The sequence below is a fragment of the Chanodichthys erythropterus genome, chromosome 17 (genome assembly GCF_024489055.1).
Source record: "Chanodichthys erythropterus isolate Z2021 chromosome 17, ASM2448905v1, whole genome shotgun sequence".
Classification (NCBI taxonomy): Eukaryota; Metazoa; Chordata; class Actinopteri; order Cypriniformes; family Xenocyprididae; genus Chanodichthys; species Chanodichthys erythropterus.
The window spans coordinates 41,371,293-41,383,688 of NC_090237.1; the positions used below are offsets into that span (position 1 = coordinate 41,371,293).

A 12,396-nucleotide genomic window follows, 5' to 3' on the forward strand; every position below is an offset into this window, starting at 1 on the left:
TCATTGTCAGTTTGGTAATAATGAATTAACATGTTAACTAATGAAGCCGTATGTCTCAAAGTTTTACTGAACAATAACAAATAATCAGAACATTTCTAATCATTAGGGCATGTTGTAGTCCAGATTAAAATATAAAAATGTTTAAGTTTGAAAATAAATATCCTATTTAGTCTTTAAATATTTATTGCTGTGATGAACAACATTGAGATTACAAAAAAAATGACATTTTAAAACTTCACTAGCGCAGGTTTTGTTTATGGGGTTTCCGGGGTAACCGCTGCATTTCTGCTGCTCCATCAGCGCCCTCTGCTGTCAGAGAGTGAACGTGCACTTTCATTCAGCGCGTCTCCTTCACTGGTTCAGTCATGTGCTTCTCGTTGGGCTTGATTACATCTGAGCGCGTGTCCCTTTGACGCAGAATGCAGCGGTGTTGTGCATTTATATGGAAAATATTCTTATATGCATTATAAAAATTTTAATAATTGGTAATAAATTATTTACGGTATTTTGAAGTGCCCACGATAACAACATCATGCATACTCATTATCGTATTTCTGAATATCGGCACATGTGTAGTATCGAGCTCTGATGTGTGTGTCGTGTGTCAGGGCTCAGTGCTGCGCTGCTCGGCGGACGTGTTGTTCCCCAGGACGGAGAAGCACAGTCCTCCTGAAGTCCAGCTGCGCTGTGAGGGTCTGCAGCAGATCAGCAGCTCGCCGGAGGAGGAAGCGTTCTACCAGAAGCACATCTCACCCGACAGCGCCGTCTCTGCGCATGATATACCAGGTGAGACCAACACTAACAGTGGGAACACACCTACATCACATGAGGCTAAAGCACTCTCACTGCGTTCACAGACAGCTGCGGTAACATCAGTCAAGACATGAAGCCGTTCTGGCATTTGGCTCGTGTGGCGGCGTCCTTCATCATGCTGAGAGAGTCCAGTGAGAACACGGAGTACAACATGGCTCAGGTGGCCAACGTCAGCCAGCAGGTCAGTGCAGGGGTCAGGACACACCGAACACGGGTCATCATCTCTACATCTACAGGCTTCTGCTGGACATTCGTTCACTGGGCGAACATTAATATAGTTTAATGGAATGTAGAATGGATAATAGTGATGATAACGAGTGTGCAGATGTGTCCAAACTTAAGTGATTTAAATGACTGACCCATGGTTATGAAGCGCATGAATACGAGGCTGAAGAATAATGTCATCTCTTTTAGGAGACGAGCGAGAAGCAGCTGATGCTGAAGTATCACGTTCTTCTGCATGACTTCGTCTCCCAGGTAAACTCAAATCACTGAGCGATAAAGCAAACCGACGTCTCAGACGGAAGAGTGTGTGTTAATAGTGTGCATCATCTGCTCTGTAGGAGATCATTCACTGGAAGCTGCTATCATCCTGGTCTCCTGATGGGGGTGTCAGAGTGCTGGAGACGGAGTGGCAGCCCAAATGCCCTCACGCTACCAAACCACCATCGGCAAACTGAGCCCACACACACACACACACTGTCTGATCACGCATCAGTACTAATAAACAGAGAGAATACAGCTGACTTCAGTTCATTAATCAAACTCTTGATTCTGACCTCACTGCTGTTCCTCACTGTTCACCACATTGAACACATGGATTTTATTTTAACATCAGTGTTTTTTGATCATTAGCTGTGTTTCCATCCAAATTTGCCAATTTAACTTGTGCACAAAAATTGGAAAATCGCATAAAACATTTGTGAATAAAGCAGCGTTTCTATCCCATGTGTTCCAGAAAACAAAGTCATCACTTGGTGCAAAAATATCAGTAATAAAAATGGAAGAGTCTCTTTTTCCTCCATCATAAATGAGTTTGTCTCAGAGCGTCAGACGAAACTAAATAAACACCGTCATGTGATCTTGCATTCGGCTGGTGTTTGGGAACACAATCATGTGAATTAAACCAAATCATTCTGATGACAGACTTTGACTTTCAGAACCACCAAAACAACATCTGAGATGCTGTGATGGGATTGGTCCACTGGTTTGTGCAGTTATCCAATCACAACCTCGTTGAGCATCGAGGGATTTATTCAGTAAATGAGTTTCCGTCATAGAAGCATCTCACACAATTGTGTTCCCAAACACCAGCATCTGAACGCATATATATATATATATATATATATATATACACACACACTGTATAGTTCTTATGCACATTTTTTTTTTTGCGATATCCCAAAATGCACATAAAAATAGGTGGATGGAAACATATAGCTAATAATATACACTATTATTTTGAATTAGATTTTATATTTTCTGTTCAAAGTTTTATAACTTTTTGCTGTTTGTTAATTTTATTAGTTTTCTTTTATGATTTAGTTTAGTTTAGTACTTCAACTTAAACAAAAATGAGAAATGTCTTGACAACTAGCTTAAATTAGTTAATTTTTAAAAAAATTATTTCATTTCAGTTAATGTTTATTTCAAATAATGATTTTGGTTCAACTATTTTAAGGTGTCTGTATTACACTGTAATTTCACATTTAAAGGTGCAGTGTGTGATATACAGGAGGATCTATTGACAGAAATGCATGATGTAGGTGTATAAAGACCTTATATAAAGAACTGTTATGTTTTTATAACCTCAGAACGAGTCATTTCTATCTACACACACCGCGGGTCTCCTTACATGTTAAGTCGCCATTTTGCGCCGGCATGTTTCTACAGCAGCCCTAAACGGACAAACTGTAACGAAACCTCATAGCTTGACTGGCTACTCTCTGCTGTCTCAGACGACGTCATGTTTGTCCTGTTTCAGCCACCGTAGCTCTCTATGTGCTTCGAAAGGGAGGGGTGAGCGCAGTTCACAACCTCACCTCTAGATGCTGCTGAAATGCACACACTGAAGTGTTGAGCACTGAGTGTTTACAGTCATCACTACACTAACTATGTACCGTGTAACAAACGCACTGTAATAAAGTGGCCATGGTTTTGGGTGTAGTTAATGATAAGGACTCTGTTCAGGATCAGATCTGCAGTGTTGTGACAGATATGAATGTGTTTCTTCATGTGTGTAACTGCAGGACTTACGGCACAGCGCTGGTCACAGTCTCTCTGAAAGCCACTTTCGGTTTCCCCATCACACACGGACAGTTATACTCCCTCTCCATCCTCTGTGACACACACACACATGTTTCTACGTCATGTTTTCACACCCAGGTCACATGATGCGTATGAAGTGTTGTCGGCCGTACCTGCGAGTAGATCTCCAGATGCAGCTCTCCCATGCCGGAGATGATGGTCTCTTTACTCTCTGTGTCAAAATGAACTCTGAACGTGGGATCCTCTCTGGTGAAGCGATTGATGCCCTTCGAGAACTTGTCGGTGTCGTTCTGGAGGACAGAAGAGGACGGGTTACTCTGTGATCAGTGACGCAGCGAGAGCGAGCGCTGCAGTGATTCTGGTACCTTGTTAGAGGGCCGTATGGCCATCGAGATCACCGGCTCGGGAACGTGAATAGACTCCTGCAAATACACATGATTATGAAGATTAATACACAGATGTGAAGCAGCACAACTGATTTCAACACTGATAATAATCATAAATGTTTCTTGAGCAGAAAATCATCATATCAGAATGATTTCTGAAGGATCATGTGACACTGAAGACTGGAGTAATGCTGAAAATTCAGCTTTGATCACTGGATATAAATTACAGTTCATTTTAAAGGCAAACGCCTTATTTAATGTTATATATGGAGAACGCTTTGAAAGGCGGTGTGTTCAGCTGTACGCATACACTAGTATATATAAAAATGACATATAATTCATGCATAACAATAATAGCTTCCCGAGTCACGATCCACGTGAGGACACTGCATCAAAATTCATTAACAGGCCTACTGAATACACATAAGTCACTAGTGTCACTTTTCGAATACGTTCTTCATTTATATTTGAATCGGTCATCACATACCATGGAGATGTTGGCGTTAGTGCGGGCGGTGAATGTATCTCCACTGGCACAGTCGATGCCAAACAGGGCACAGATGTCTCCAGCATACACCATCTCGACGTCCTGAACACCACAGGAAACACAAACACGACTTACACTCGTCATCGGAAGAGCAATCTGCCTCACTGACAGAAGAGAGAAACACGTCCTCACCTCCATCTGGTCGGCGTGGAGCCGCACGAGTCTCTGAACTCTCACCCTCTTACCGGTGCGGGTGTTATAGATGTATTCGGTCTTCCTCAAGCAGCCCTGATACACCCGCACGTACGTCAGCTGACCGAAACGCCCCGCCTGCAGACACGCCACAGATTAAACACGGCTACGACATCAACTCCAACACACGACTGATCGAAACGGGCATCAGAATTCACCTCGAGTTTGAAGGCCAGGCCGACGAAGGGCTGTGTGTCGTCTCTCGTTGGATCCATCAGAATCTTCGCGCCTCCTTGAGCCTCCCTGAAAAGCACACTTTAAAGTAAGCACACTCTTTCCGGCACTGTATTGAGTGAAGTGCTGTTCGGTCGAACCCGAGGACTCACTCCTGGTTGAGGATGGCGTAGTTCTGGACTTCAGTGGGGTTGGGCAGATAGTCCAGCGTAGCGTCCAGCAGCGGCTGAACGCCTTTGTTCTTCAGGGCGCTGCCCACCAGCACAGGAGTGAACACCCGCCTGACCGTCGCCCTGCGCACTGCAGCCTGAAGACATGAAGCACACAGACACGCGGTCACAGAGCGCGTTTAATTACACGTTAAACATACTTAATAACAGCAAATTATGCACAATTACAAGCTAATTACAGCTAACCCTGAACCCACACGTTACCTGTTAATTACACTGGATCGAGGACACATCTAACATATAGCTGCAAGCAGGAATTATGGGGCCAAGCACAAAGAGCACGATAAGCCATGCCAACATGCAAGTAACGAGCAAGTAACGACATTTAAATTGAAAAATCATAAATCCAGTCATTAGAAATATGATTGAAAGGTTGAACCACTAGGTGTCGCTGTGATCAAACTGATGTGGTGAGGTCAGAGTAAGATGACGACGAAACATGCTTTGGTTTGGTGTCGATAGAGCAAAGAGATACAGCTTCAGAGGCGTTCTGGCATCATGCCTCAGATTTGTTGCTGCACTTTACGTACAACAGTTTTGTCTATTGACACTAAATCCATAACTTTTTGCTGACATGGTCTGAAGGTGATCGGACTCAAATTTGGTGAAAATATCTCACTTCGTTTTAGAGTTATAAACATTTATATTTATGAGAACATAAAAAAATGACCCATGGACGATGTTGTTTTGGTTTTTTTGCCACTTACTATCAATATTTTGGCCATATAGAAATATGTTTTCGAATTTCCTACAATGGTTTTGTCCCAATTGGACTATTTCTATCGGAAGAAGTTGGTAAAAGTTGTTTTAATGCTAAATCACCACGTTGCACGATCCATAAGCGGAAACCTAGCATGTTTGGTATAGTTGGACTCGGCAAGGATTCAGAGGTCTAAGGAGGTGTGAAAATAAATCAACCAACCACATTTTTTCTCTCCACTAGATGGTGCTGGTCCGAAACTTTGGCTTCTTCAGGGAATCATGCTGATAACCCATACAGAGTTTCGTAACAATACGCTAATGCATTCATAAAATACATGACGCCCCGAAACTAACGACACAAATTATGATTTTAGGACAAACTGTTCAGAAGTTATAAGCAAAAATAGCTATTTTTTGTATCTCCAGACCAGTAGGTGGTGCTGCACCGAAACACAGCATGTAACCTCAGGTCATGATTGTGCTGACACGTACCAAGTTTGGTCTGAATACGATAAAGCACTGCAGAGAAACAGCCGTACATCCATTTTTACAAACGTTACATAGAATTCATTTGAGTTATTTCGAAAACAGTTTGACGAATCAACATGAATTCCATAACTATGTGTCGGCATGGTATGAAGATGATTGGGTAAAATTTTCGTGAAAATCAGAGCAACAGCCTAGAAGGAGTTTGAAAAAGTGTGTTCTCAATTTTCGTCACAAAAATGGGAATTTTGTTTGTAGCCCTTGAAGTTCAAAAGTTATTCATATAAATGTAAGTGAAACTTTTGACAGTTGGTGGCGCTAGAGGAATTGAGTTAAACTCCAAAATCGGTGTGGTTAATGTTGGGACAGACCTCTATCTGTGTGCCAAATTCCACAACTTTTTAACATACAGTTCTATGGGCTGCCATAGACACAAGAACAGAAGAAGAAGAAGAAGGTCAAAAGATACAGTAGGTTCATATCCACCTCCAGAGCTCGGCCCCTAATAAAGCGTAACCACACACTTCTGTAGGACGCAAACGGGTTTGAAGAGAGCAGAGTGTATTGAACAGCATCTGACAGACCTTGAGGTCGTCCACCGTGGGAACTTTCTCCTCCAGAAACATCTCTCCGAGCGCCTCGTCGGCGTTAGCGACACACTCCACCAGCTCCTGTCTGCGGTCGGCCGCCTCGGCACGCATCTCCGCCGGGATCTCGTCATAGCGGATAATCTGACTTCAGAGTGAAACGAGAGAGACACGGATGAGGAGAAACGGTGTGACCGGCAGCACGTCTCAAGCTATAAAGCACCAAACTCATGCTCTACCCGAAAGGGCCTTCAAAGAAGATGCTGCGCTCCTCAATCAGATCAATGATGCCTTGCAGATTCCCTTCCAGCCCGATGGGAATGTTGACAAACGCTGCATTATGATTCAGTTTAGTCCTGTCAGATAAAACAACAACATTATATTGGTCTATTCAGAGTAGATCTGCTGCTGTATAAACAGACACACATAAATCCTGCAGCAGATCTGGGCAGGTGGAGCTGGGGAGGTGGAGGGGTTCAGAGGAACATTTAAATGTTGAGCAAGCAATCTCATTGGCTGCAGGATCAGCAGAAGCCAATCAGCTTGAGCCATGAGGTAATGATGTAACTGCTTGCAGATTTCATGTAAAAGACCATCAGCCTACGCCCTCTAGAGTTTATTGACTGAACTACATACACACATAAGAGGGCTGTTGAAATTAACACATTATTGCATGTAATGGACTATATGCACGGGTTACTTCCTGTTTGTGGTTAAGCCAGCTCGAGCACTTCCGGTGAACTGTTAGCTGTTCATTCTGTAGTCGTTGTACATCGACACAAAACCATCTATGGTTGACTTTTTAATGGTTTATTTATATTTTAATGTAGTTATCACATTTACCTAATTTGCCAATAAACCAGTTTGATTGATTGCAATAAAGACGAAGCTATTGGGAGCGTTTAAAAACGCCGTATCTGTAATTAGACACACACACACATTATTCCCCAGCACTTCAAATGTCATTTTTAATGTGATGACCACAAACATTACTTGTTCATCCTTCTGAGATTGTCCCCATTGTAAAACCGAACGTTTAAAAATATAGGAAATGTAACATTTGATAGAAAACACTTTTCTAAAAATAAAAAGACAGTAATTAGCATTTTAACCACCAGGTGGCGGCAAAGTTGCATTTATTTGCGCAGATATCAGCCATTTCCTCTAAACGTTTTTCACTTCGTTTTTGACTAAATATTAAACATTATAAAATAACTAGGTTTAAAATACATTTTGTCAATGTGAAGTATGAAATACTTAAATCTCATGAAAAACAATAACTTTTATTGTGAATGACACAGAAAGCGAGCACCGTGCTCTCCCTTTGTAATCACAGCAGCTGTCAGTCAGTGCAGCACAAGATCAATGATTTCAGCATACAATTTATTCAATTAATCTAACTAAAGTGCACAATAAATATTTAATTGTTTAAGCTTTTTTTCACATAAAAGTGTGAAAACTGATGGTCGAATTGAATTTAGCCGAGGAGGAACACTGAGGTACATCTTTATTTATTTATTTTTTATGCTGTCTTGCGTTTGAATAACTAAATTAATGCTATGCCACACTATTTAAGTGACTATATTCTGATTATAAACTAAGTATTACACTACTGATGCTCAACACACCAGCAAATGACATCTCACCGGACGTTTTCCAGCTGGATTATATTAATGCGGAAGCTCTAAAGAACGCTCTGTGCGTATAGTCCATTATTTTTCTCAGTTTAATGCTTTAAAATATTTAACACAATTAATGAAGAATCCTTTTTTCCCATCATACTTCAGCGAGAGTTACATTATACGATCACACTATCATTCATTCAAGCTCTTTTAAAGGGATAGTTCACACAAAATTAAAATTATTCCATGATTTACTCACCCTTAAGCCTTCTGAAGCGAATCAATGCGTTTGTTATGCTTTCTACACTAAGCCATGATGTGCAACGCATGGTACGTCATGTCATTGTGTACTACGTCACGGAAGTTAACGCTTTTTGGATGTACGTCAAATGCGTATACATGACGGAAGCTTTAAATAAGGATACTTTTCTTACACAAAATCAATTCACTTTAGAAGGCTTTTATTAACCCCCCAGAGTCATATGGAATTATGGATTATTTTTTTTAATGGATGGATGTGCTTTTTTGTCTTCAGAATTTGGGCTAACATTCACAAGCATTATAAACCTTGGATATAACTCAGATTGTGTTTGTCTGAAAGAAGATCGTCATATACACCTAGGATGCCTTAAGGGTGAATAAATCATGGGATAATTTTCATTGTTGGAAGAACTATCCCTTTAAACTATTGAAATGAGACACACACACACACACACACACACACACACACAGCACGCTGACTATGTTCTCTTTTACGCTTGAACGGACAAAAACACGCAAAACAATGTCAAAATGCCAGCCTTAAATGAGTTAAATAAAGCCTAAATGAACGTAAAGAGTAAATAGGATGCAGATCCACATCATGTGCATCAGCTCTTAAAGTGACAGCAGCCTAATAAACCTGCTACAGTCTGTCATTGATTAACATTAAAGAACAAAAGACAGAGAAAATCACTCACTGCTCTTGACTGAATCACTTTTGAAGCTGAAATTGGGATAAATCTATATTTAATTTATCATTTAAGCAGTGAAGTCTGTGTGGTGTTCAATATCTTATTCAATTTTTGTATATTCCCAACATGTTAAATCAAGTATTTAAAATATACTGCATTTATGTTGTTTCTGCTTTAACTTGGAGATTACATGTGAAATTATTACAATATAAAAATATATTAAACTTTAAAGTTAGTTGCAATTAGTTACAGAAAAATGAGTGATTAATTAGTTTTTTAATTGATTGACAGCACTAATATTATATATATAAGTGGTGTCAAAATTAGCGCGTTAACGCATGCAATTTTTTTGTTTTGTTTAACGCATTAAAAATATTCAACGCAATTAATGCAGCATCCATTTTTCCTTCATAATTTGGCTAGTGTTACATTATAGGATCACAAACCATTAAGCGCCACAAGACAAACGAGAACACGCTGTCTGTGAACGTCGTGTCATGTGACACACATCAAGACGTGCGCCAGTATAGAGTACTCTTTCACGGATGAACAAACAATAACACAGAATTATGACAAATTCCCGTTCTGTGGAGTATCCTCATAAAAGCGGTATTAAATTAGTTAAATAACGTCTAAAATGAACTTAAAGTGTTGTGAGAAAGTGAGATGCGCGTCAGATCATGTTCGGCAGCTCTTAAAGTGACAGCAGCCTAATAAACCAGTTTCTGCCATGTCTGTCACTAATGTTTATCAAAGATAAACTGTAGCTTTAATAAGGATTAATCATATTTAATTTATCATTTACACAGAGCAAACTGTTTGATAACTTTATTAAATTTAGTATATTTCCCTTTAGACAAGTAAATATGATATTTATTATGAGTTTGTGTTTTAAGTTCACATAAATCAAGTTAGTTTTTTAAAGCCTGATGTGTGTGTTTGTGTGTGTACAGCATATATATCCATCAGTTTGATTGCTGAATCAAATGTATTAATAGGATGATGATTGACCGTATCTGACTCTTGGTGATCCTCTGGGCCGTCTCTAGAGACTTTTGTTCATCTTTGAAACACAGATGCATGTCTGATGAGCTCTGTGTGTGCGCTGTGATCAATATCCATATGAGAATAAAAGCCTAAATTAAAGTTTTAGAGTGAACAGATCTTCTGAAAGGGACAGAAATCTCAGGAATATCTCCATTTGTGCTCAATTAGAGTCTATAGGGGTTTGGACGGAGTAAACGATGACATAATGTTCATTTCTGGCTGAACTCTCTCAGTAAACACCGTCCTACATGACAGGGGAAGCTCACGACCTTTGACCTCTGCGCCGGACTCACCTGAGCTGCTGCAGCGCTCGGCCGGGATTGGCCCCGGCGCGGTCCAGCTTGTTGATGAAGGTGAGGAAGGGCACGCTGTAGCGCTTCATCTGCCGGTTGACGGTCATGGTCTGACACTGCACCCCCCCGACCGCACACAGCACCAGCACCGCCCCGTCCAGCACGCGCAGGGACCGCTCCACCTCGATGGTGAAGTCCACGTGACCTGACCGACACACAGCTCAGCTCTTATGATCAGAACATCAGCGCACTGATCGATCATGTGACGGACGTGTGTTACCTGGCGTGTCGATGATGTTGATGTTGTGGTTCCTCCACATGGTGTATGTGGCAGCTGACTGGATGGTGATTCCTCTCTGTCTCTCCAGCTCCATTGAGTCCATGATCGCTCCCACTCCATCCTTCCCTCTCACCTGACAGCACACAACACAGCTGCGCATTAGTCACCCATGTAGGCGACCGGGGTTCGAGTCCCGCTCGTGTGACATTAACACAACATTGACCCTCTCAGTGGAGGTCTGTCAGCTCCAGTCGCTCACCTCGTGCATCTCCGCGATCCGGCCGGTGTAGTACAGCACTCTCTCGGTCAGGGTGGTCTTCCCGGAGTCGATGTGCGCGGAGATGCCGATGTTCCGGATCCGCTCGTTCGGGGTGAATCCATTGGAGCACGAGCGACAGCAGCTGATCAGCACCTGAGACACACACACACACACACACACACACACACACACAGTCTTCAGACACACAGAACACAGTTGCATAAGGCTGGATAAGTGAAAACACACACCTGTGTTACAGAGGTGAGTCCGGGCTTGTGCAGGTGAGTTAGAGCTGACGCTGCTCTCAGAAGACGCATCTTGAGTTACTGTAGATGTGTGAGTGTGTGTGTGTGTGTTTACTCTGGTGTCACACACGAGCTCAAAGTCACGCCGACCGGCTACTTGTGAGACAGTTTCCTGATCTACGGCGAGCCAAGAGGGACATAACTAGATTCCGAAACGCGCTTCGTGAAGCTTCGAAACCTTTCTGAATCATTTGTTTTTGATTCAGTGATTCGGAGCGTAAACATAAAATGTCTCTGTGAAACCATGAACCATATGATTTTTTTTTTAAAACCTGATCTCTGACCATACGTTTGTATTCATTTGTTGAATACAAAGAGTTGTAGTTAAAAGTCTGATTAACCAGCTCGAAAAAGGCCTACAATTAAATAAAATTACACATATTATAAAGACACTTCATAATAAACGGTAATTGTTAATTTAATGTAACATATTACACCTTTAATAAATCATTTGAGTGTTTGTAAAGGCTGTTTTTGGTCGGAGTTTTCGCTGCAGTTACACTGTTCTGACCAGCAGGGGTCACCAGCGGCTTCGAAACACTGAATCATTTTGTGAAGAAATTGGTTCAATTGATTCAAAGTTTGGAAAAGCTTCGCTTCTTTCAGTACTAGACAAAACAGTATTTTAAATGATTTGCCTTATACGAACTGAACAAAAACCTGCTGTTTTAAGTACATTTTATTGTAATTTCTGTACTATTTATTTGTTTCACTTTATTATATAGCATATTTCTGTACTATATTTACTTTTTATTATGAAACAGGTCAGAATCGGTCAGATACAGTACTCAATAATTCTTTATTAAATATTAAATAATTATTTTTTCCTTAATTAATTTAACTCCTCAGTGTGTGATAAATTGACAGAGCGTCATCACGTGATAGCTGCTACTTTTCTCATCACTAGGAGGGACTAATTTGTGCACTGTATGGGTAGAAGTGACCACTGATGAAATGACATTTTCAGTAAGTGTCATTATTACAGATCAATAATCAAAACGTGTTTTAATGTAGCCAATCAGAAGAAGAAAAAAAAAAACACATTCTGTCATGTGACTCCTTTCAAAGCAACACCCATTAGTATAAAGTTTGCATGTTTATAGAAATACTGATGTATTTTCTGGAGTGAACTCTTTTATCACAGCTAGATGGTGCCAGAGCATTACTGTCAGAAAGCATTTGACTGTCAATAAACTGATGTTAGTGATGCTCTCTGTGGTTTAGGCCCTTCTACACAACTGTGTACTTGTGT

General features: G+C 40.9%; 2 protein-coding genes across 3 annotated transcripts in view; one reads left to right on the top strand and one right to left on the bottom strand.

Annotated features, from left to right (window-relative positions):
* The window catches only part of lxn (latexin), an 11,405-nt gene extending 8,420 nt beyond the window's left edge, over window positions 1–2,985 (top strand). For both annotated transcript variants that reach the window (XM_067366211.1, XM_067366210.1), the window contains 4 exons: window positions 609–786; window positions 858–994; window positions 1,228–1,290; window positions 1,377–2,985. In XM_067366211.1, the coding sequence (XP_067222312.1) occupies window positions 609–786; window positions 858–994; window positions 1,228–1,290; window positions 1,377–1,493 (495 nt within the window). In that variant the 3' untranslated portion in view covers window positions 1,494–2,985. The remainder of the gene's footprint in view (window positions 1–608; window positions 787–857; window positions 995–1,227; window positions 1,291–1,376) is intronic.
* gfm1 (G elongation factor, mitochondrial 1) overlaps window positions 1–11,252 on the bottom strand; it is a 16,960-nt gene extending 5,708 nt beyond the window's left edge. The window contains exons 1-13 of the mRNA XM_067366207.1: window positions 11,088–11,252; window positions 10,840–10,992; window positions 10,581–10,713; window positions 10,301–10,505; window positions 6,625–6,741; window positions 6,383–6,533; window positions 4,533–4,687; window positions 4,365–4,449; window positions 4,147–4,284; window positions 3,955–4,056; window positions 3,447–3,503; window positions 3,234–3,371; window positions 3,070–3,152 (exon numbers count right to left, since the gene is read on the bottom strand). Of these exons, the coding sequence (XP_067222308.1) occupies window positions 3,070–3,152; window positions 3,234–3,371; window positions 3,447–3,503; window positions 3,955–4,056; window positions 4,147–4,284; window positions 4,365–4,449; window positions 4,533–4,687; window positions 6,383–6,533; window positions 6,625–6,741; window positions 10,301–10,505; window positions 10,581–10,713; window positions 10,840–10,992; window positions 11,088–11,156 (1,586 nt within the window). The 5' untranslated portion in view covers window positions 11,157–11,252. The remainder of the gene's footprint in view (window positions 1–3,069; window positions 3,153–3,233; window positions 3,372–3,446; window positions 3,504–3,954; window positions 4,057–4,146; window positions 4,285–4,364; window positions 4,450–4,532; window positions 4,688–6,382; window positions 6,534–6,624; window positions 6,742–10,300; window positions 10,506–10,580; window positions 10,714–10,839; window positions 10,993–11,087) is intronic.
* Window positions 11,253–12,396: the final 1,144 nt, after the last annotated feature.